We start from the raw sequence: 25,118 nt of genomic DNA, 5'->3' as shown, positions 1-25,118 counted from the left end.
TGGAGAAAAGCATTCCATCCAGTGATGGGCACACGTTCAAAACAACCCAGTCAGTGATGGACTGGGAAAAGTAGCTTTTAAAGATTTTTCTGGGGAAATGTGCAAACTCAAATGGTTAGAGGTTTCCCATAAGGTGAGAAAGTTTAGCACACCTATTAGAATAATTGTAGTGTTAGATCATGAAAAAGTTGATATTACTACAAATAGTTCTCCAATTAAGTTGATTGTTGGGGGTAGAGCTAAGTTGGTTAGACTTGCTAGTAGTCATCAGGTGGCTATTAGTGGAAGGAGCGTTTGTAGGCCTCGAGCTAGAATTATAGTTCGGCTGTGGATTCGTTCATAGTTTGAGTTTGCTAGACATGAGCTGAAAGAATTAGTCCTGGAAGCTAAGGAAAATGTTAGCAATCTTTCCAAAAAAACACAAGAAAACACAGAAAACACAAGAAAACACCAGAATCATACTTATTTGTTCAAGAAGCCCCTGACAGCTTACCAGCACATTTCCCAAGTGATGCGACCTCAGTACATCCCAAAACACCCCAAGATAAGCAACCAGGAGCTGACCAGGGTTCTGTCTGAGGAACACAGGAAGGTGCCTGAGCAGCTGAGGGTGAAAGACAGTCAGGAACTTGAGAAAGTGAAAAAGGATATTAGGGAGAAAATAGCTCTGTTCAGAGCACAGCACCCTGATCTAGTCCCAAACCCAGAGAAATCTGGTGTCCCCCAAAGAAGTGAAATGAAAGTGCCAGAGAAGTTTCAGGAGAATGTTCAAAAAGTGAAGTCTCCCCCAGATAAGAGTTTACCCATGAAGTGGAAATTCCACGGAGAGCCCAAGAAGCCCCCGATGAATGGCTATCACAAGTTCCACCAGGATCTCTGGTCGAGGAGGGAGCTGAAAGTGGTGCGCCCGTGGGAGCGCATGGTGGAGATCAGTAGACTCTGGCAGCGCATCCCCCAGGACCAGAAGGAGCTTTATAAGAAGCAGGCAGAGGGACTGCAGACACAGTACAAGGTTGACCTTTATCTCTGGCTCAGGACTCTGCCTCCTGAAGAATATGCTGCCTACAGAGAAGAGACCTGTGCTAAGCGTAAGAACATGAGTGTGACGGGGCGGCCGAACTCCAAGATTAGAAGGATCAGTCTGCAGTCCCCATCAAAATGGAATCTGCAAGGAAGACTTAGAGAGGACCCGGGGCTTCAGGCTGCAGAATTAGCATCATCAGACAGGATTAGAGAATATTCTCCTGCCTCAGGGAAATCAGAGGAAAATGAGGAAGAGGAGGAAGGCAACTGCTGCTCAGCCCCCAGCAGTGAAGATGAAGATGGAGATTCTGAGCCGGAGGACCACAGCTCCAGCTCATGGTCCTCAGGGGACTCCTCTGACTCGGATTCCAACTGAGTTTAGTTCACAAACTGAAGGGACAAAACTTTTCAGCAAAAGTCCATGGGCTCTTCTCTCTATGCTTTTTCATTGCCTTCCTTCTTTCCCTCCCTCTTCATACAAAGTGGGATCTGTTGGAAAGAAGGCATCTTGAGCTGTAATTTCTGGCTTCTCCATCTACCCCACGTTCACCCTGAGAGAAAGTCAAGGCAAAGACGCCTCGTGGAATGAACCTTGAGCTGACTGGGCTGCGGGGCACCTTGTAGTAGACTGAGCTTCCTAAACTGGAAAGGTTTTCTCTCTTCACCCTCTGCAGTCCAGACGTGTGACGGGCTCCAGGGGTCTGTTAGCCCCTTCTCTTTGACCTTGTCCCTTGTCCCTCAGGACTCAGGCAGTGAGCTGGGAAGGGAAGATCTGATTGAATGGAAGTGGGAGACTTCCTTAAAGGAAGCTGTCAGGCCCTGATGTCTCTGCCCCTTCTCTCTGAGGTGAAGAGCTGGCACTTCCTTACCTTGGAATTGGGGCCAGCACATGGGCAGCAGCATTTCCATGTGTGTGTGCATCCTGTCAACTGTCCATGAGATTTTCTCACTGATCAAAACCTCAAAATTAAAAATGTGTAACCCCTCCACCTGAATTGGCTTTTCCTTAAAACCAGCCTCCTCTGACCCAGTGGCCCTGAGTTTTCAGGCCATGTCTGAATTTCTGCAGATTTCTGCCCCAACCCCTTCCTTCTGATCCAAGTTGTAAGTAAAACATGTTTTTACCACAGACTCAAATTGTATTATATTAGGACTTGTGTAGTTTGTGTGTCAGTCTTTTAGTTCACAGATACTAAACTGTTGGGGATTCATCTACCACTCTGTGTTCTTTGGAAGGAATGATGCTGAAGCTGAAACTCCAGTACTTTGGCCACCTCACACAAAGAGCTGACTCATTGGAAAATACTCTGATGTTGGGAGGGAATGGGGGCAGGAGGAGAAGTGGACGACAGAGGATGAGATGGCTGGATGGCATCACCGACTTGATGGACATGCATTTTCGTGAACTCTTGGAGTTAGTGATGGACAGGGAGGCCTGGCGTGCTGCAATTCATGGGGTCCCAAAGAGTCGGGCATGACTGAGCGACTGAACTGAACTGAACTGATGACCCATTTTTATTATTTTGGTTTATTGATGTATTTGAAAATGTATTTAAAGCTAGTGCCATCTTATTAAACTTTTTTTTCCCCCAAACTTTCCTGGCTATTTTCATTTTTGATTCTCATGGACAATTAGTATCACACAAGTATTGTTCTTGTATATGAAACGTGTTGAATTTGGAGACTTCCTCTTCATCCATGATGTCTTATTGGAATATTTTATTCCTCATGAATATACAGTTGGGGAACTTACGGTAGAGAACATGGAAGTCTGCTCAATTTTGTGTAGCAGCCTGGATGGAAGGGAAGTGTGGGGAAGGATGGGCACAGGTATATTCATGGCCGAGCCCCTTTGCTCTTTACCTGAAATTACCAGAATATTATTACTTCTCTCCATTTTTTTTTACAGATTAATTTCCTTGTTTTTCATGGGGCTCGGTCTTCTTGCAGTGCAGGGCATGTTTCCAGTTAGGGGGAGCTGGGGTAACTCAGTGCTCCAGGTTCTCCCTGGTGTGGCTTCCCTGGGTTTGGAGCAAGGCCCTAGAGCAGTGGCTCAGTAGTTGTGACACATGGGCTTCGGTGCTTCAGGGCCTGGAAAATCTTCTGAATCAAATCCATGTCCCCTCCATGGGAAGGCAGATTCTTAACCACTAGACCAGCAAGGAAGACCTACCACAGAATTCTAACAGGCTATACTGCAATATAAATAAAAACTGTTTAAAGAAACAGGCAGGAAAACACAAATACTAGATGAATATAGGCTAAAATTCTGAATGTTCTAATAGAAGAAGACAACATTGGTTAAAATACTAAAATATGCATTTACCTGTTGCTTCACCTATATACGAACTGGGAATAAAACTCCAGTCCTATAGGATCTAATTTAAGATTAAGATTTAGCGCTTCCAAAATGACTTGCTCACAGTTCATTCACAGCCACAAAATGTTAAGTGGATTTCTTTCCTCTTGGAAAATCTAAACATATCTTTTGGTTAAAAAGACTCAGGGAAGAAAGCAGGAAGCACTGCTCATGACCTGCCAGACAGCTTCTCCCTTTTATTCTAGAAATGGGATTAAAGTCAGGAGTCTAGCAACTCAATCCCAGAGATACTTCTGCCTCTTTGGCAGTGGGATCCAGGTGCTCCACGTCATTGGACCTTCCTTCCCAGAACCTGCCCAGCCTGCACTTCTGACCCCTTCCTTGTAGAAGGACAGGCAGCAGCAGAAGGAAAGCAGGGGTCAGGGTCTCACCTCTCAGGATTCTCAGGCTGCCATTTCCTCCTCCAGGAGATCGTCCCATCCTAGGGATCAAACCCAGATCTCCCACACTTCAGGCAGATTCTTTACCCTCTGAGCCACCAAGGAAGCCCGGGCTTGGCTCTTAAATACTCCCATGAAATAAAGTGACTCTATATTCAGGTGGTGACTCCTGTTTTAGTCGACAGTTTCCATCTAATCCCTGGAACTCAGGTGAGTGGGGACAGGACACTGTGGGTTGGGAAAAGGTCTTGGAAGAGCAGGTCAAATGACAAAAAAATGAACAAACTAAAGCATGGCAAATATGCTTTATTCAGTGATTTTACGGAAGATCATAGCCAGAAAGGTGTCTTTGCAGGTGGCCCTGAGGAACTGTTCAAAAGTTATAAGGGAAGCCAGAGTACAGAAGGTCACGGGCTGAAAAACCCATTCAGAAAGCATCAAAAGATTACTATGGATGATGGACATGTTACATCTCAAATTAATGGTTTTAAATAATTGTTATTTATTTATTTTTATAATCTTATTTGTTTGCTTATTTTAGCTGTGCTGGGTCTTTCTTGCTGAGCGCAGCCTTTTCTGGTTGTGGTGAGCAGGGGCTACTCTTGAGTTGAAATGTGTTGACTTTTCCTTTTGGTGGCATCTCTCATTGCAGAGCGTGGGACCGGGGTGTGGGCATCAGTGGTCTTGGCCCCCAGGCTCTAGTCGGGTGCTCAGTAGTTGTGGTGCTTGGGCTTAGTTGCTCCACAGTCTGTGGGGTCTTCCTGGACCAGGGATCCAACCTGTATCCCTGGTGCTGACCAGTGCATTCTTAACCACAGGCCCCCAGGGAAGTCCCTTTTCATGATTTTCTCTATGAAAAGAGGTAAAAGTCTGGGCTTATTGAAGTCATGTTTATGATACGCATCTTAACTCCCTCAGGACACCATTCTGTTTTCCTCTCCTTGAATTCCCCTCAGGGCACACTGTCTTGTGGGGGCTGCAGTGGAAAACGGCCTTTTTCTGCAACATCCTTTGTTTACTGAAATGACAAGTGAAATATTTATCCCCAAGCAAAGACTTAGGAGAAGACTGAAAGTAGAACTGAGTTGCTTTACAGTTGCTTTGTTGTGTCCGTCTTTTTGTGACTACAAGGAATGCAGCTTGCCTGGCTTCCCTGTCCTTCACCATCTCCTACAATTTGCTCAAATTCATGTCCATTGAGTTGGTGATGCCATCCAACCGTCTCATCCTTTGTCAACCCCTTCTCCTTCTGCCCTTAATCTTTCCAACGATCAGTATTTTTTTTTAACATGATGGTATATATTTAATGGTGTTTATGATTAGGTATTATAATTTTAATTAATTTATTTATTATTATTAATATTTATTTTAATTGAGGCTAATTACTTTACAATATTGTATTGGTTTTGCCATACATCAACATAAATGCACCACGGGTGTACATGTGTTCCCCATTCTGAACCCCCCTCCCACCTCCCTCCCCATACCATCCCTCTGGGTCATCCCCGTGCACCAGCCCCAAGCATCCTGTATCCTGCATCGAACTTGGACTGGCAATTCATTTCTTATATGATATTATACATGTTTCAATGCCATTCTCTCAAATCATCCCTCCCCCATCCCACAGAGTCCAAAAGACTGTTCTATACATCTGTGTCTCTTTTGCTGTCTCGCATACAGGGTTATCATTACCATCTTTCTAAATTCCATACATATGCATTAGTATACTGTATTGGTGTTTTTCTTTCTGGCTTACTTCACTCTGTATAATCGGCTCTAGTTTCATCCACCTCATTAGAACTTATTCAAATGTATTTTTTTTAATGGCTGAGTAACGCTGAAGAAGCTGAAGTTGAACGGTTCTATGAAGACCTACAAGATCTTTTAGAACTAACACCCAAAAAAGATGTCCTTTTCATTATAGGGGACCGGAATGCAAAAGTAGGAAGTCAAGAAACACCTGGAGTAAAAGGCTAATTTGGCCTTGGAATATGGAATGTAACAGGGCAAAGACTGATAGAGTTTTGCCAAGAAAATGCACTGGTCATAACAAACACCCTCTTCCAACAACACAAGAGAAGACTCTACACATGGACATCACCAGACGGTCAACACCAAAATCAGATTGATTATATTCTTTGCAGCCAAAGATGGAGAAGATCTATACAGTCAGCAAAAACAAGACCAGGACTGACTGTGGCTCATATCATGAACACCTTATTGCCAAATTCAGACTTAAGTTGAAGAAAGTAGGGAAAACCACTAGAGCATTCAGGTATGACTTAAATCAAATCCCTTATCATTATACAGTGGAAGTGAGAAATAGATTTAAGGGCCTAGATCTGATAGATAGAGTTCCTGATGAACTATGGAATGAGGTTCATGACATTGTACAGGAGACAGGGATCAAGACCATCCCAATGGAAAAGAAATGCAAAAAAGAAAATAGCTGTCTGGGGAGGCCTTACAAATAGCTGTGAAAGAAGAGAAGTGAAAAGCAAAGGAGAAAAGGAAAGATATAAACATCTGAATGCAGAGTTCCAAAGAATAGCAAGAAGAGATAAGAAAGCCTTCTTCAGTGATGAATGCAAAGAAAGAGGAAAACAACAGAATGTGAAAGACTAGAGATCTCTTCAAGAAAATTAGAGATACCAAGGAAATATTTCATGCAAAGATGGGCTCGATAAAGGATAGAAATGGTATGGACCTAACAGAAGCAGAAGATATTAAGAAGAGATGGCAAGAATACACAGAGAACTGTACAAAAAATATCTTCACGACCCAGATAATCACGATGGTGTAATCACTGGCCTAGAGCCAGACATCCTGGAATATGAAGTCAAGTGGGCCTTAGAAAGCATCACTACGAACAAAGCTAGTGGACGTGATGGAATTCCAGTTGAGCTATTCCAAATCCTGAAAGATGATGCTGTGAAAGTGCTGCACTCAATATGCCAGCAAATTTGGAAAACTCAGCAGTGGCCACAGGACTGGAAAAGGTCGGTTTTCATTCCAATCCCAAAGAAAGGCAATGCCAAAGAATGCTCAAAATACGCACAATTGTACTCATCTCACACGCTAGTAAAGGAATGCTTAAAATTCTGCAAGCCAAGATTCAGCAATATGTGAACCGTGAAATTCCAGATGTTCAGGCTGGTTTTAGAAAAGACAGAGGAACCAGAGATCAAATTGTCAATATCCGCTGGATCATGGAAAAGCAAGAGAGTTCCAGAAAAACATTTATTTCTGCTTTGTTGACAATGCCAAAGCCTTTGACTGTGTGGATCGCAATAAACTGTGGAAATTCTGAAAGAGATGGGAATACCAGACCACCTGATCTGCCTCTTAGGAAATTTGTATGCAGGTCAGGAAGCAACAGTTAGAACTCGACATGGAACAACAGACTGGTTCCATATAGGAAAAGGAGTACGTCAAGGCTGTATATTGTCACCCTGCTTATTTAACTTATATGCAGAGTACATCATGAAAAACGCTGGACTGGAAGAAGCACAAGCTGGAATCAAGATTTCCAGGAGAAATATCAATAACCTCAGATATGCAGATGACACCACCCTTATGGCAGAAAGTGAAGAGGAATTAAAAAGCTTCTTGATGAAAGTGAAAGTGGAGAGTGAAAAAGTTGGCTTAGAGCTCAACATTCAGAAACCGAAGATCATGGCATCCAGTCCCATCCCTTGATTGGAAATAGATGGGGAAACAGTGGAAACAGTGTCAGACTTTATTTTTGGGGGTCCAAAATCACTACAGATGGTGACTGCAGCCATGAAATTAAAAGACGTTTACTGCTTGGAAGGAAAGTTGTGACCAACCTAAATAGCATATTGAAAAGCAGAAACATTACTTTGCCAACAAAGGTTCATTTAGTCAAGGCTATGGTTTTTCAGTGGTCATGTATGGATGTGAGAGTTGGACTGTGAAGAAGGCTGAGCACCGAAGAATTAATCCTTTTGAACTGTGGTGTTGGATAAGACTCTTGAGAGTCCCTTGGACTGCAAGGAGATCCAACCAGTCCATTCTGAAGGAGATCAGCCTTGGATTTCTTTGGAAGGAATGATGCTAAAGCTGAAACTCCAGTACTTTGACCACCTCATGCGAAGAGTTGACTCATTGGAAAAGACTCTGATGCTGGAAGGAATTGGGGGCATGAGGAAAAGGGGATGACAGAGGATGAGATGGCTGGATGGCATCCCTGACTCACTGGACATGGGTCTGGGTGAACTCCAGGAGTTGGTGATGGACAGGGAGACCTGGTGTGCTGCGATTCATGGGGTTGCAAAGAGTCTGACATGACTGAGTGACTGAACTGAACTGAACTGAACTAATACTCCATTGTGTATACGTACCACAGCTTTCTCATCCATTCATCTGCTGATGGACATCCAGGTTGCTTCCATGTCCTGGCTATTATATACAGTGCTGTGATGAACATTGGGGTACACGTGTCTCTTTCAATTCTGGTTTCCTCAGTTTCTATGCCCAGCAATGGGATTGCTGGGTCATATAGCAATTCTATTTCCAGTTTTTAAAGGAATCTCCACACTGTTCTCCATAGTGGCTGTACTAGTTTGCATTCCCACCAACAGTGTAAGAGGGTTCCCTTTTCTCCACACCCTCTCCAGCATTTATTGCTTGTAGACTTTTGGATAACAGCCATTCTGACTGGCGTGAAATGGTACCTCATTGTGGCTTTGATTTGCATTTCTCTGATAATGAGTGATGTTGAGCATCTTTTCATGTGTTTGTTAGCCATCTGTATGTCTTCTTTGGAGAAATGTCTATTTAGTTCTTTGGCCCATTTTTTGATTGGGTCGTTTATTTTTCTGGAATTGAGCTGTAGGAGTTGCTTGTATATTTTTGAGATTAGTTGTCAGTTGCTTAATTTGCTATTGTTTTCTCCCATTCTGAAGGCTGTCTTTTCACCTTGATTATAGTTTCTTTTGTTGTGCAGAAGCTTTTAACTTTAATTAGATCCCATTTGTTTATTTTTGCTTTTATTTCCAATATTCTGGGAGGTGGGTCATAGAGGATCCTGCTGTGATTTATGTCGGGGAGTGTTTTGCCTAGGTTCTCCTCTAAGAGTTTTATAGTTTCTGGTCTTACATTTAGATCTTTAATCCATTTTGAGTTTCTTTTTGTGTATGGTGTTAGAAAGTGTTCTAGTTTCATTCTTTTACAAGTGGTTGACCAGTTTTCCCAGCACCCCTTTTAAAGAGATTGTCTTTTCTCCATTGCATATTTTTGCCTCCTTTGTTGAAGATAAGGTGTCCATAGGTGCATGGATTTATCTCTGGGCTTTCTATTTTGTTCCATTGGTCTATATTTCTGTCTTTGTGCCACTACCATACTCTCTTGATGACTGGCTTTGTAGTAGACTTTGAAGTCAGGAAGGTTGATTCCTCCAGTTCCATTCTTCTTTCTCAAGATTGCTTTGGCTATTCGAAGTTTTTTGTATTTCCATACAAATCGTGAAATTATTTGTTCTAGCTCTGTGAAAAAATACCTTTGGTAGCTTGATAGGGATTGCATTGAATCTATAGATTGCTTTGGGTAGTATACTCATTTTCACTATATTGATTTTTCTGATCCATGAACATCATATATTTCTCCATCTATTAGTGTCCTCTTTGATTTCTTTCACCAGTGTTTTATAGTTTTCTATATATAGGTCTTTAGTTTCTTTAAGTAGATATATTCCTAAGTATTTTATTCTATTCATTGCAATGGTGCATGGGATTGTTTCCTTAATTTCTCTTTTTATTTTCTCATTATTAATGTATAGGAATGCAGTGTGTGTTGATTTTATATCCTGCAACTTTACTGTATTCATTGATTAGCTCTAGTATTTTTCTTGTGGAGTCTTTAGGGTTTTCTATGTAGAGGATCATGTCATCTGCAAACACTGAGAGTTTTACTTCTTCTTTTCCAATTTAAATTCCTTTTATTTCTTTTTCTGCTCTGATTGTTGTGGCCAAAACTTCCAACACTATGTTGAATAGTAGTGGTGAAAGTGGGCACCCTTGTCTTGTTCCTGACTTTAGGGGAAACGCTTTCAATTTTTCACCATTGAGGATATAATGTTTGCTGTGGGTTTGTCATATATAGCTTTGATTATGTTGCGATATATTCCTTCTATTCCTGTTTTCTGGAGAGTATTTTTTTTGTCATAAATGGATGTTGAATTTTGCCAAAGGCTTTCTCTGCATGTATTGAGATAATCATATGGTTTTTATTTTTCAATTTGTTAATGTGGTGTATTACATTGATTGATTTGCAGATATTGAAGAATCCTTGCATCTCTGTGATAAAGTTCACTTGGTCATGGTATATGATCTTTTTAATGTGTTGTTGGATTCTGATTGCTTGAATTTTGTTAAGGATTTTTGCATCTATGTTTATCAGTGATATTGGCCTGTAGTTTTCTTTTTTTGTGGCATCTTTGTCAGGTTTTGGTATTAGTGTGATGGTGGCCTCATAGAATGAGTTTGGACATTTACTTTAATATGCAATTCTCTGGAAGAGTTTGAATAGGATAGGTGTTAGCTCTTCTTTAAATTTTTGCTGGAATTCAGCTGTGAAGCTGTCTGGACCTGGGCTTTTGTTTGCTGGAAGATTTCTGATTACAGTTTCAATTTCCGTGCTTGTGATGGATCTGTTAAGATTTTCTATTTTTCCTGGTTCAGTTTTGGAAAGTTGTACTTTTCTAAGAATTTGTCCATTTCTTCCACGTTGTCCATTTTATTGGCATATAATTGCTGATAGTAGTCTCTTATGATCCTTTGTATTTCTGTGTTGTCTGTTGTGATCTCTCCATCTTCATTTCTAATTTTATTGATTTGATTTTTCTCCCTTTGTTTCTTGATGAGTCTGTCTAATGGTTTGTCAATTTTATTTATCCTTTCAAAGAACCAGCTTTTGGCTTTGTTGATTTTTGCTACGGTCTCTTTTGTTTCTTTTGCATTTATTTCTGCCCTAATTTTTAAGATTTCTTTCCTTCTACTAACTCTGGGGTTCTTCATTTCTTCCTTTTCTAGTTGCTTTAGGTGTATAGTTAGGTTATTTATTTGACTTTTTTCTTATTTCTTAAGGTATGCCTGTATTGCTATTAACTATCCCCTTAGCACTGCTTTTACAGTGTCCCACAGGTTTTGGGTTGTTGTGTTTTCATTTTCATTCGTTTCTATGCATATTTTTATTTCTTTTTTGCTTTCTTCAGTGATTTGTTGGTTATTCAGTAGTGTGTTGTTCAGCCTCCATATGTTGGAATTTTTAATAGTTTTTCTCCTGTAATTGAGATCTAATCTTAATGCATTGTGGTCAGAAAAGATGGTTGGAATGATTTCAATTTTTTTGAATTTACCAAGGCTAGATTTATGGCCCAGGATGTGATCTATACTGGAGAAGGTTCCGTGTGAGCTTGAGAAAAAGGTGAAATTCACTGTTTTGGGGTGAAATGTCCTATAGGTATCAATTAGGTCTAACTGGTTTGTTGTATCATTTAAAGTTTGTGTTTCTTTGTTAATTTTCTGTTGAGCTGATCTATCCATAGGTGTGAGTGGGGTATTAAAGTCTCCCACTATTATTGTGTTATTGTTAATTTCCCCTTTCATACTTGTTAGCATTTGTCTTACATATTGCAGTGTTCCTATGTTGGGTGCATATATATTTATAATTGTTTTATCTTCTTCTTGGATTGATCCTTTGATCTTTATATAGTGTCCTTCTTTGTCTCTTTTCACAGCCTTTGTTTTAAAGTGTATTTTATCTGATATGAGTATTGCTACTCCTGCTTTCTTTTGATCTCTATGTGCTTGGAATATCTTTTTCCAGCCCTTCACTTTCAGTCTATATGTGTCCCCTGTTTTGAGGTGGGTCTCTTGTAGACAACATATATAGGGGTCTTGTTTTTGTATCCATTCAGCCAGTCTTTGTCTTTTGGTTGGGGCATTCAACACATTTATGTTTAAGGTAATTATTGATAAGTATGATCCCATTACCATTTACTTTATTGTTTTGGGTTCGAGTTTATACACCCTTTTTGTGTCTCCTGTCTAGAGAATATCCTTTAGTATTTGTTGGAGAGCTGGTTTGGTGGTGCTGAATTCTCTCAGCTTTTGCTTGTCTGTAAAGCTTTTGATTTCTCCTTCATATTTGAATGAGATCCTTGCTGGGTACAGTAATCTGGGCTGTAGGTTATTTTCTTTCATCACTTTAAGTATGTCTTGCCATTCCCTCTTGGCCTGAAGAGTTTCTATTGAAAGATCAGCTGTTATCCTTATGGGAATCCCCTTGTGTGTTATTTGTTGCTTTTCCCTTGCTGCTTTTAATATTTGTTCTTTGTGTTTGATTTTTGTTAATTTGATTAATATGTGTCTTGGAGTGTTTTGCTTTGGGTTTATCCTGATTGGGACTCTCTGGGTTTCTTGGAATTGGGTGATTATTTCCTTATACATTTTAGGGAAGTTTTCAGCTATTATCTCCTCAAGTATTTTCTCATGGTCTTTCTTTTTGTCTTCTTCTTCTGGGACTCCTATGATTTGAATGTTGGAGCATTTAATATTGTCCTGGAGGTCTCTGAGTTTGTCCTACTTTCTTTCAATTCGTTTTTCTTTTTTCCTCTCTGATTCATTCATATATACCATTCTATCTTCTACTTCACTAATCCTATCTTCTGCCTCTGTTATTCTACTATTAGTTGCCTCCAGAGTGTTTTTGATGTCATTTATTGCATTATGCATTATATATTGACTCTTTTTTATTTCTTCTAGGTCCTTGTTAAACCTTTCATGTATCTTCTCAATCCTTGTCTCCAGGCTATTTATCTGTGATTCCATTTTTATTTCAAGATTTTGGATCATTTCCACTATCATTATTCAGAATTCTTTATCGGGTAGATTCCCTATCACTTACTCTTTTGTTTGATTTGGTGGGCATTTATCCTGTCCTTTACCTGCTGGGTATTCCTCTGTCTCTTCATCTTGTTTATATTACTGAGTTTGGGGTGGCCTTTCCTTATTCTGGCAATTTGTGGAGGTCTCTTTATTATGGAGTTTCCTCACTGTGGGTGGGGTTGTATTGGTGGCTTGTAAAGGTTTCTTGGTTAGGGAAGCTTGTGTCAGTGTTCTGGTGTGTGGAGCTAGATTTCTTCTCTCTGGAGTGCAATGAAGTGTCCAGTAATGAGTTATGAGATGTCAATGGTTTTGGTGTAACTTTGGGCAGCCTATATTATTGAAGCTCAGGGCTGTGTCCCTTTGTTGCTGGAGAATTTGCGTGGAATGTCTTGCTCTGGAATTTGTTGGCCCTTGTGTGGTGCTTGGTTTCAGTGTCAGTATGGAGGCATTTGATGAGCTCCTATTGATTAATGTTCCATGGAGTCAGATGTTCTCTGATGTTCTCAGGATTTGGACTTAAGCCTCCTGCTTCTGGTTTTCAGTCTTATTTTTACAGTAGTCTCAAGACTTCTCCTTCTATGTAGCACTGTTGATAAAACATCTAGGTTAAAGATGAAAAGTTTCTCCACAGTGAGGGACACCCAGAGTGGTTCACAGAGTTACATGGAGAAGAGAAGAGGGAGGAGGGAGTTAGAGGTGACCCGAATGAGATGAGGTGGAATCAAAAGAGGAGAGAGCAAACTAGCCAGTTATCACTTCCTCATGTGCACTCCACAGTCTGGACCACTCAGAGATATTCATGGACTTATACAGAGAAGAGAAGAGGGAGGAAGGAGACAGAGGTGGCCAGGAGGATAAAAGGGGAGAATGAAAAGGAGAGAGACAAATCCAGCCAGTAATCAGTTCCCTAAATGTTCTCCACCATCTGGAACACACAAAGATTCACAGAGTTGGGTAGAGAAGAGAAGGGGGAGCAAGGAGACAGAGGTGACCTGGTGAAAAAAAGGAGAGTCCAAAGAGGAAGAGAGCAGTCAAGCCAGTAATCTTGCTCCCAAGTAAAAATGGGTACTTAAAATTGGGTTCTTAAAGGTACAAAATTGATAATAAATACCTAAAAGCAAAGATTAAAATTCTAGAGTAGAGGTTGGATTTTCAAAATACAATATTAAAGAAAACAAGAAGAAGAAAAAAATAAAGTCACAAAAATTATATATATATATATATATATATATATATATATATATATATATACATATATATATGAAAGAAAAATGGAACTGGAGGAATCAACCTACCTGACTTCAGGCTCTACTACAAAGCCACAGTTATCAAGACAGTATGGTACTGGCACAAAGACAGAAATATAGATCAATGGAACAAAATAGAAAGCCCAGAGATAAATCCACGCACATATGGACACCTTATCTTTGACAAAGGAGGCAAGAATATACAATAGATTAAAGACAATCTCTTTAACAAGTGGTGCTGGGAAATCTGGTCAACCACTTGTAAAAGAATGAAACTAGAACACTTTCTAACACCATACACAAAAATAAACTCAAAATGGATTAAAGATTTAAACATAAGACCAGAAACTATAAAACTCTTAGAGGAGAACACAGGCAAAACACTCTCTGACATACATCACAACAGGATCCTTTATGACCCACCTCCCAGAATATTGGAAATAAAAGCAAAAATAAACAAATGGGACCTAATTAACCTTAAAAGCTTCTGCACATCAAAGGAAACTATTAGCAAGGTGAAAAGACAGCCTTCAGAATTGGAGAAAATAATAGCAAATGAAGCAACTGACAAACAACTAATCTCAAAAATATACAAGCAACTCCTACAGCTCAACTCCAGAAAAATAAATGACCCAATCAAAAAATGGGCCAAAGAACTAAATAGACATTTCTCCAAAGAAGACATACAGATGGCTAACAAACACATGAAAAGATGCTCAACATCACTCATTATCAGAGAAATGCAAATCAAAACCACTATGAGGTACCATTTCACACCAGTCAGAATGGCTGCGATCCAAAAGTCTACAAATAATAAACGCTGGAGAGGGTGTGGAGAAAAGGGAACCCTCTTACACTGTTGGTGGGAATGCAAACTAGTACAGCCACTATGGAGAACAGTGTGGAGATTCCTTAAAAAACTGGAAATAGAAGTGCCTTATGATCCAGCAATCCCACTGCTGGGCATACACACTGAGGAAACCAGAAGGGAAAGAGACACGTGTACCCCAATGTTCATCGCAGCACTGTTTATAATAGCCAGGACATGGAAGCAACCTAGATGTCCATCAGCAGATGAATGGATAAGAAAGCTGTGGTACGTATACACAATGGAGTATTACTCAGCCATTAAAAAGAATACATTTGAATCAGTTCTAATGAGGTGGATGAAACTGGAGCCTATTATACAGAGTGAAGTAAGCCAGAAGGAAAAACACCAATACAGTATACTAATGCATATATATGGAATTTAGAAAGATGGTAGCAATAACCCTGTGTACGAGACAGCAAATGAGACACTGATGTATAGAAGAGTCTTATGGACTCTGTGGGAGAGGGAGTGGGTGGGAAGAAAAAAATAATAAATAAAATATATATATATGAAGTTTGCTCTAAAAATAGTCTTTTTTTGAAAAGTAATAATAGGTTATAAAAATGAAAATTAAAGGAGTAATAGAGGACTTAAAAATTAAAAGAAAGTTAAAAAAAAAGAAAGAAAAAGAAAAGAATGATCGTAAAAATATATCTAGGACTTTCTCTGGTGTTATTGTGGGCAGTGTGGGGTCAGTTCATTTTCAGATAGTTCCTTGGTCCAGCTTATATTTCTCAAGATCTCTAGGCCCCTTCCTATGTAGTTGGTACTAACTACAGGGTTAATCTATCGGACCTGTCACTTCCAAAGCGGTTCCCTCTGTTTTAGCTTCTTCTGTTTGCTGGTCTCTTCGGTGTCTGATTTCCGCCCTGACACAAGGAGGGTGGTGGTGGACACTTTTTAGGCTCACTTGTTCAGTCATGCTGTGGGGAGGGAGGGACGCTGCAAACAAATAACACTGGCGTGTGCTCGCAGTGCTTCAGCCACACTGGCCTGCCCCACAGCACATGCACCCTCCCTGCCCACACAGCTCAGGCTCTAGGTTGCTCCACCAGGAACTATCCGAGGCTGGCCCTGGGCTGCATGCACCTCCCAAGTCTAAGCCTCTCAGGTTCAGGCACTCGGGTAGTCCTCAGAGGCGCAGACTCCTTTGGGCCTGCGTTTTGTGCCCTTCCCAGCTCTGAGCAGCTTGGGTGATGAGGTGTTTGGCGAGCGCGGTCACTGCGACTTATCGCCTCTCCCGTCCCTGTCGCTTGGTTTTCTGGGTGTACAACCGGCGCACCTTCTCAGGTGGATGATGACTGTCCAGAACACTGAGAAATCCTAGTTAGCAAAGAAGCCTGCTTACAGGTTCGTAGATAATGTCTCTCTGGGGCTGTAATTGCTCCCTTCCGGCTCTGGTTGCCTGTCACCAGAGGGGGATGGTCTGCAGCCGGCTGGGTCTGTTCAGCCCTTTGTTCTATGCACGGGCCTGTCAGTGTCTTAGGGATTTTCGCGTGGTAGCTATCCCACAGTCTGGTTTGCTAGCCCAAATTAGTTCACTCTGATTACCCTCGGGGCATTCAGGCCAGATCCTTACTCTAAGCAATGCAGCCCGCGCCTCCCTGCCCAGCCCCCGCTTGCTAGTGTTGGGTGCAGACGTCTGTGCTGCTTCTTTGCTGGGGGAGTAACCGTTGGGCTCGTAATCTGTGGGTTTTAATTATTTACTTATTTTTCTCCCTATTATGTTGCCCTCTGTACTTCCAAGGCTCGCCACAGACTCGGCAGTGAGAGTGTTTCCTGGTGTTTGGAAACTTCTCTCTTTTTAAGACTACCTTCCTGAGACGGAGCCCCATCCCTACCTCTTTTGTGTGTGTCTCTCTCTCTCTTTTTTTTTTTTTTTAATATTTTTCCTACCTCTTTTTGAAGACAATGGGCTGCTTTTCTGCGTGCCTGATGTCCTCTGCTGACATTCAGAAGTTGTTTTGTGGAATTTACTCAATGTTTAAGTGTTCTTTTGATGAATTGGTGAGGGAGGAAGTGGTCTCCCCGTCCTATTCCTCTGCCATCGTAGGACCACCTCCCTATTATTATTTTTTAAATAAATTTATTTGTTTTAATTGGAGGCTAATTACTTTACAATATTGTATTGGTTTTCCATACATCAATATGAATCCGCCACAGGTATACACATGTTACCCATACTGAACCCCTCTCCCACCTCCTTCAATGTACCATCCCTCTGGGTCATCCCAGTGCACCAGCCCCAAGCATCCTGTATCATGCAATGAACCTGGCCTTGAGATTCATTTCATATATGATATTATACATGTTTCAATGCCATTCTCCCAAATCATCCCACCCTCTCCCTCTCCCACAGAGTCCAAAAGACTGTTCTATATTTTAATGGGAGGCTAACTACAATATTATAGTGGTGTTTGGCATACATTGACATGAATCAGCCATTGGTGTACAGGTATCAGGGTCTTTTATGATGAATTGGCTCTTCCAGTCAGGTGGACAAAGTACTGGAGTTTGAGCTCCCGTATCAGTGCTTGCAATGAATATTCAGGGTTGACTTCCAAGTTTGCAGGAGATGCAGACAGGTACTGCCAGTCCAAAATGAGACAGGCCATTCTGGGTACTGACCTTCAGGAGGTGGTTATTAGGACCTTGTCTTTGGGCAAATCAACTATCTGACTAGTTTAGCTGAGCTGCCATCCTGAATACTCAGACCTAATTGCTTGCTTTCTCCCCAGATGCCCAAGGACCCCTTGGACCACCCAGCAGTAACTAACTGGCAGCTTACAGAGTCAGACTTGCCCCATCTGTCTCAGAGCCCAAACATGTGTCACCTCAAAGGCCTGGATCTGAGTGGGGTCACCATGATGGACTTTGGTCCTGAGATCATCCACATTATTCTGGAACAAGTTGCAGCCACCCTTCAGGAGCTGAACTTAGAGGAGTGTGGGATCACAGAGTCCCAGCATGAGTCCATCCTCTGCCCTGAGCCACTGTTCAAGCTTGGGACCTTCATTCTGTGTGGGAACGTCCTTTCTGGCCATCCTGGAGAAGCTTCTGAGTCACACCAATGGGCTGAGCAACTTAAGTGATGAGTCTGATCCTGCCCCTCAGGAGAGTGGCAGCCCTCATGGAGCCCTTCACCTGGGCCAACTCGTCCAGCTTCAAGATAAACTCATCGAGATTATGTGGGATTTAGAACATCCAAGGTTCATCTGACTTAATCCAGCCTGTGTCCTCACTGCGGCAACAAGACATTTGATCCCAAGGAGCCCTTTCTGAACCACGGTTATACTCCTTCTAGCTGGATGCATCTGTCAAAGTTTACTTCTGGTCACCTGTAAACTAAAATCTCGGCAGTAGATGCATCAGGAACAGAAAACCAATCCATGGTTTCAGACATCAGCTCAACATGAACGGAAAGGAAAGATGATCGATCTTGCAGTGATGCTGGATTGCAAGGGGAAATGTAGACTTTGGGAGGTGTTGGAACTTTTGGGGATATGTATTTATACAATCAAATATGCACCTCAATTTTGGAGCTGCATGTGGGTTTGTGACCCACATGTTGGAATTTTCCCTGGGTAGATGCTTCTAAAGCAATTGTCAAAAATAAAGAAACTCTTGTTGAAAACCAACTGCTGCCTTCCCTGATTTAATACTCTCTTTTCAGCTTATACCTCAGCAATCTCCAGATATTGATTTTTTTTAAAAAGCACTGCATTGTCTATGATCCGAAACCTTACCATTCCTGCACCTTCTTTTTCGGTTAAGAGCATCTTTTAACCCTTTGCTTATTTCTTTGGCTTTCTTGTTCCTCACTGTCTCCCAGAGTTTGCCCAATGTCTTGTCCATTCCACTGGTGATATCATCCAGCCATCTCATCCTCTGATGCCCTCTTTTCCTTCTGCCCTCAATATTTCCCAGCATCAGGGACTTTTCCAATGAGTTAGCTGTTCTCATAAGATGACCAAAATACTGAAGTTTCAGTTTCAGCATCAGTCCTTCCAATGACCATTCAGGACTGATTTCCTTTAGGATTGATGGGTTTGATCTCCTTGCTGTCCAAGGGACTCTCCAGAGTCTTCCCAGTACTACATTGTTTTTTCTATCCAACTCTCACATAGCCATGTATATGGCTACTGGAAAAACCATAGCTTGACTATACAAAGTGGTGTAGGCAAAGTGGTGTCCCTGCTCTTTATTATGCTGACCAGGTTTGCCATAGCTTTCTGTCCAAGAAGCAAGCATCTATTCTTCAAACCACAGAACTTTATTGTTTTTCTTGCTAACTCTCAGGAAAATGAAACAGATGTAATAACAGATATGGTAATTATGACAAAGATGGAAATTCATATCCGTAAGCATCATGATCAGCATGCCAAGATGTCCAGAGGGTTACCATTAAGATGAAAGCACAGATGATTGCAAAGTTCTGGGAATTTTTATTGTTATTCCACTCAGCTTTCTGCATTTTATTGAATATTCTGTGTTATCAGATCCTTTTCCATAACCAGTGTTGGGAATAAAGGCATAATCCTTTTAGAAAATCTAGAGCAAACATCAGAGAAGGCAATGACAACCCACTCCAGTACTCTTGCCTGGAAAATCCAATGGATGGAGGAGCCTGGTATGCTGCAGTCCATGAGGTCGCTAAGAGTTAGGCATAACTGAGCGACTTCACTTTCACTTTTCACTTTCATGCATTGTAGAAGAAATGGCAACCCACTCCAGTGTTCTTGCTTGGAGAATCCCAGGGACGGGGAGTCTGGTGGGCTGCCGTCTATGGGGCACACAGAGTTGGACACAACTGAAGCAACTTAGCAGCAGCAGCAGCATTTTCCTAAAAGGACTTTAAATGTCTGGTCACAACTCAATTATATCCTCCACTATCCACACTACTACTCACCAGCTAGTATCAATCTACATTGAATTCATTATAACCTCCTCCCTGAAGGCAGAAGAGTGATGACTTAAAACAGCCCAAAACATCTTCTGAGCTGAGGGAGAGCCCTGCAGAGAGCTCTTCATTCCACAGCATTAGATGCTGTGTTACCCTCTGTGTGTATTAACCCACTGAACAGCCAAAGAAATAAGCAAGGAGGGAGTTGCCCCAGGAGGCTTACATGGTGGCTCAGATGGCAAAGAATCTACCTGTAGTCCAGGAGACTGGGGTTCAAGCCCTGGACTGGGAAGGTCCCCGGGAGAAGGGAACACCTACCCACTCCATATGGATACAAGTCTAGCTTTTAGGTCCATTTAAATTCCCATTAAAGCATATTGATCTCTTCCCTCGAAAAGGCATGGTTTCAAAAGACCTATCAGTAATCACAATTGGCACAGATTAGTTCAAAAAATGCTAGTATATGGGAAAACCACAGCATGAAAAGTGTTCCTAGGACAAATTTTGCATATTTGAATAAACCTTGTCAGACACAGAGTATAAGAACATTGCATAAGTGTCACTGTGAAGGAGAGGAGAGGAATAGACTAGTGCCTAGAGGGAAATTAGAGCACTATATGTATTTTTTAAAAACTGTACAAAATAAGTTTTATCACTTTAAAGAATATTTAGAAAACCAGAGAAAAGAAGAGAAAATTCAGATCCAATTTAGAGAGGAAATAACTTATGAAGTAAGAACCCTGAAGAATCCTCTTAATGATAGATCTTGAGACCCCTAGATAGCTTGATTCAAACACGGAAAGAAACTAGGAACTCACAGAAAATGGACAGGAAGATATCTGAGACCAAAAGTTTGTCAACAACTTTCTTGATGACATGAAGGAAATAATATTTGAGGTTTTCTTTTAAATATGAACATAAGCGTGCTTTGGATCCTCTTATCCCCTCAGAAATATGTGGTCTTAGGGAGGTGACAATTACAAGCTGAATATCAGAGGATGCTTCTGTTGCTCCGGGAGGAGGAGCAACTGCATCTGGAGGCTCTGGAGAGAGAAGCCAAGGACATTGTGAACAACTCGAAGAGAGTGTTCAGAATGACTCCACAGAGAAAGTCTGAAAGAATTGTACAGACAGCTGACCGAGATATGCCACAAGCTGGACATGGAGCTGCTCCAGATGAGAAAGGAGGGTCCATCCTCAGAGAGAGAAACACTCTTCTAGACGAGCTGCTGTGACACTGAAATATTACCTATCCAGATATATGGTAACAAAATCAGCAAAATTCTGTGACCAGGGAAAGTTAATTTTCTTGGCATAAATCTCACTATTAGTTCAGTTCAGTTCAGTCGCTCAGTTGTGTCTGAATCTTTTGGACTTCATGAATTGCAGCACTCCAGGCCTTCCTGTCCATCACCAACTCCCGGAGTTCACTCAAACTCATGTCCATTGAGTCGGTGATACCATCCAGCAATCTCATCATCTGTCGGCCCTTCTCCTCCTGCCCCCAATCTCTCCCAGCATCAGAGTCTTTTCCAATGAGTCAACTCTTCGCATGAGGTGCCCAAAGTACGGGAATTTCAGCTTTAGCATCAATCCTTCCAATGAACACACAGGAGTGATCTTTAGGATGGACTGGTTGGATCTCTTTGCAGTCCACTGTCAAGAGTCTTCTCCAACACCACAGTTCCAAAGCATCAATTCTTCAACCTGCAGCTTTCTTCACAGTCCAACTCTCACATCCATACATGACCACTGCAAAAACCATAGCCTTGACTAGATGGACCTTAGTTGGCAGAGTAATGTCTCTGCTTTTTAATATGCTATCTAGGTTGGTCATAACTTTCTGTTCCAATCAGTAAGCGTCTTTTAATTTGGCTGCAATCTCCATCTGCAGTGTACATTCCCCTAAACCCTTGTCACTCTCTGCTATCCACACCCTGAGGATGCTGAGGTTCTTCCTGTCATCTAGGTAAGACATTTCATGCAGGTATCAATTTTAAAGCACTCTATAATTCGTTTTATTCAGTTGTCTCTTTTGCTTTAATTGTTACTACAAATGGTGAGATTTATCCTTGAACATAGCACTAGGTAGTGAAGACATTGGAAACTTAGATGTTGATGCATCTTGAGGCAAACCCTTCCTGCCCCCTTTCCTTCCTTAATGTGCCTGGAGGAAGCACATCATGTTTTACTTTAGGCTCGGTTATGAAGATAGCTTCTGAGTGTTCTCTATAAAAGAATTAGAAAGCCATATCTAATACACAAACAGGAGTAGTAAAGAACATGAAAAAGGATAGAACTCTCATGATTAATGTGATCTTTTCTTTTTTGTTTTTCTTTGATAGGGCTTGGAAAAAATAAGGAAAGGCAAGTATACACTAATGATTTTTGATTTCTGAAAAATTTGTTGTCTTTTTCATGAAGTGGATTCACCATTGTTCCTTGGGACCATGGGGAATTGATTTCAGGTCCTCCCCCATTCCCAAATTCCAGGATAAAGAACTTTGTACATAATGCCATAGTATTTGCAGATAAATTCTAAGCATGTTCCTGTACATTTTGCCATCTCTAGTCAACTTATTACAACTAACATTTTACAGTGTAAATTAAATGCAATATAAGTCATTCCCCGGTATGTGGCATTTTCAAGTTTTACATTTTTGGAACTGTCTGTAAATGTTTTCTGATTTTTTCCCATTCAGAACAAGGGAAAAGGAGAAAGGAAGTTTAGAGTGGGAATCTGGGATTGACCTGTACACACCATGTATGAAATATAGTTAGGAAAGTAGCTCTACAAGCTCCTATTGTAAAATAAATGAATAAATAAACAAATAAATAGCCTAGAATGTACAGATTAAATCCATGTGAATCCATAGGTACAGAACACTAGCATATGTATTATCAATATTGTCTTTTTGGCCATTTTCTATTTCATTTCAAAAGAACTTTGAGGACTTCTGATCCTTGGTCTCAGAAGTTTCCTTTTCATTTGACTGAAAACAAATATACCTGCGAGTGAAAGTAGCTCACTCGTGTCTGACTTTGAGACCTCATGGACTATACAGTCCATGGAATTCTCCAGGCCAGAATACTGGAGTGGGGCCTTTCCTTTCTCCAGGTTACTTCCCAACCCAGGGATTGAATCCCAGGTCTCCTGCATTGCAGGTGGATTCTTTACCAGCTGAGCCGCAAGGGAAGCCCAAGAATACTGGAATGGGTAACCTATCCTTGTCCAGTGGATCTTCCTGACCTCAGGATTTGAACCAGGTTCTCCTGCATTGCAGATGGTTTCTTTACCAACTGAGCTATGAGGGAGGCTGATATACCTGAGAACATGCTGACATACTTGGCTTTGTTCCACCCACTCACCCCATCCTCTCCAACCTCACCAAAATAAAACTTAGTGAAGGGATTTTTCTAGGATATCACAGAGGAAGCACTCACCTAGTAAGTTGGAAGGTGAGAAAAGATGAAAGAAACATATTCCCCACACATGACAAGTGAGACTGTGATATTGATAATGGAGTAGCAGTGACTCAGCCTGTTCCATCACAGCAAGCCCCCTGCAGGCAGGACCTCAGGGAGGTGCTTCCTGATACCCACCAAAGAGCAATGACTTTCAGGACCAGGGCAGCCACACCTGTGTCACTTTGCTGGACTGACAAGAGCAATGTCTGGTCAGTGAGCACTTCTGTTTAGACAGAATGCATCCTTGATGACTACTGAGTGAAGCCTCAAAGCCTTAGCTTGAATGTCTTGCTCTCTATAAAATGCCCAGGGTCTTTGAATTGATGGAATTGAGGATGGGAATTAAGTTCAGTGAGTGAAAAACTTGGAATAATGTCTGAGAAAAATGGAAAATTGAAATTTGAGATAATTTCTATTTAAAAATTATACACATTTTTATATTCTCATGCAAGTAGAATATATTGTATATGCAAATCACCAAAAGTAGGAGAATCCTGAGAACATATCCTGTGGTGAAGTCTGCTGTTTTGCAATGCTCATGTGATTAACCTTTGGTCTTGAAATGAACCAATGTCCTTTGTTACAGGGCTGACTTGGCACAGAAGCAGAAGCCTCAGCCCATGAACCCAGAGCTCCTTCCTGGCCTCTTTATTCCTACATGCTGAACCACTTCAGAGGTAAGAGTCAGCCTTTTGATGATCAGGACTTTAGACCTTCATAGCTTAGGAAAGCCTGCAACAATTTATGATACATATTCTTGGACATGAAGGAGGTGCATAATTTCGTTGTTAACATCTTTTCTGCCACTGTAGTCAGATTACAAACACCAAGGCTGACGTTTGCCACCTGTAGTTTCCTGAAAATGCCAATCCAGACACAGATATTTAGATATATTTGACACAGGCAGCAGCAATGAATCAAAGTCTTGATTCTCCTCATTCTCTCAGTATTTGGTGATGTCCTCTTGGGATTTTGATGATTCTTATACTGATGTGCTGTGGTATCTCATTGATGTTTTAAAGCCCTTTGCTTTTCAGGCTTTTAATTTTATTTTTTCCTCCCTTCATTTTCTCTTATTCTTTGTCCCTTGAGTGAGAAACCAGTCTTTTATTTTGTTCATTTGTGTGTTAAACATCCTTTTGTGAGATTGAGTGCAAGGCATATTGGGATGGGATCTGAGGATTTTTAACTGCAAAAGAAGCTTCATAATGCTCAATATGAATCTCAATTCAGACTGAGACAGTTTTCATTTACATTCTTAGGGTAAAGGAGTGATAGAAGGGACATATCTAAGCAGAGTGTGCTTCATGTATCCCAAAGGAGAGTGGCTTTCTGTTTCTTTCTCCACAGATACATAGAATCCCACAGACTGCTGGACTTCAGAAAGAACTCACCTGCTCAATCTTGAGAGTGCAGACAGTGGAAATACCGTTGAGGTTTCTGATCTGCTGGGACCACATTTCATAAAACCTAGAAAACGTGCTGCCTAAAAGCCAAGATGACTGGTCCAGAGAAAACATTGTTCAATTACTGGAATGTACAAAAAAAAATCTATCCAGTGACAAGCACATGTTCAAAATAACTCAGTCAGTGATGGACTGAGAAAAATAGCTTGTAAAGAATTTTCTGGGGAAATGTACAAACTCAAATGGTTAGAGATTTCCCGTAATGTTTAGAAAGCTTCATACTTTGACAGAATTAGTCCTGGAAGCAAGGAAAATGTCTACAATCCTTCCAAAAGCAGAAAACACAAGAAACATCCTGATTACCCAAGAACCCTGGACAGCTTACCTCCACTTTTTAAAGAGATGAGACCTCAGTACCTCCAAACACCATGATGAGCAACCAGGAGCTGACCAAGGCTCCATCTGAGGAATACAGAAGCTGCCAGAACAGCTCAAGCTGAAATATAGTCAAGATTTCAGAAAGAAAAGCAG

General features: G+C 41.2%; 1 protein-coding gene and 1 pseudogene across 1 annotated transcript; one reads left to right on the top strand and one right to left on the bottom strand.

Moving 5' to 3' along the window:
* Nucleotides 1-511: 511 nt before the first annotated feature.
* LOC133240908 (upstream-binding factor 1-like protein 1) lies at nt 512-1,399 on the top strand. The gene has a single exon (XM_061405895.1). It carries the CDS (start codon nt 512-514, stop codon nt 1,397-1,399), a length of 888 nt encoding a protein of 295 aa, XP_061261879.1.
* A 20,517-nt stretch (nt 1,400-21,916) lies between these two features.
* The window catches only part of LOC133240907 (upstream-binding factor 1-like protein 1), a 4,221-nt pseudogene continuing 1,019 nt past the window's right edge, over nt 21,917-25,118 (bottom strand).

Source organism: Bos javanicus, chromosome 29, assembly GCF_032452875.1.
Source record: "Bos javanicus breed banteng chromosome 29, ARS-OSU_banteng_1.0, whole genome shotgun sequence".
NCBI lineage: Eukaryota > Metazoa > Chordata > Mammalia > Artiodactyla > Bovidae > Bos > Bos javanicus.
The sequence above is the reverse complement of the archived record's forward strand: the minus strand, read 5'-3'. Positions and strand labels throughout refer to the sequence as shown.

Bases quoted from the DNA above. Each gene is read 5' to 3' on its own strand.
- LOC133240908 (XM_061405895.1), top strand. From the start codon at position 512: ATGCGACCTCAGTACATCCCAAAACACCCCAAGATAAGCAACCAGGAG.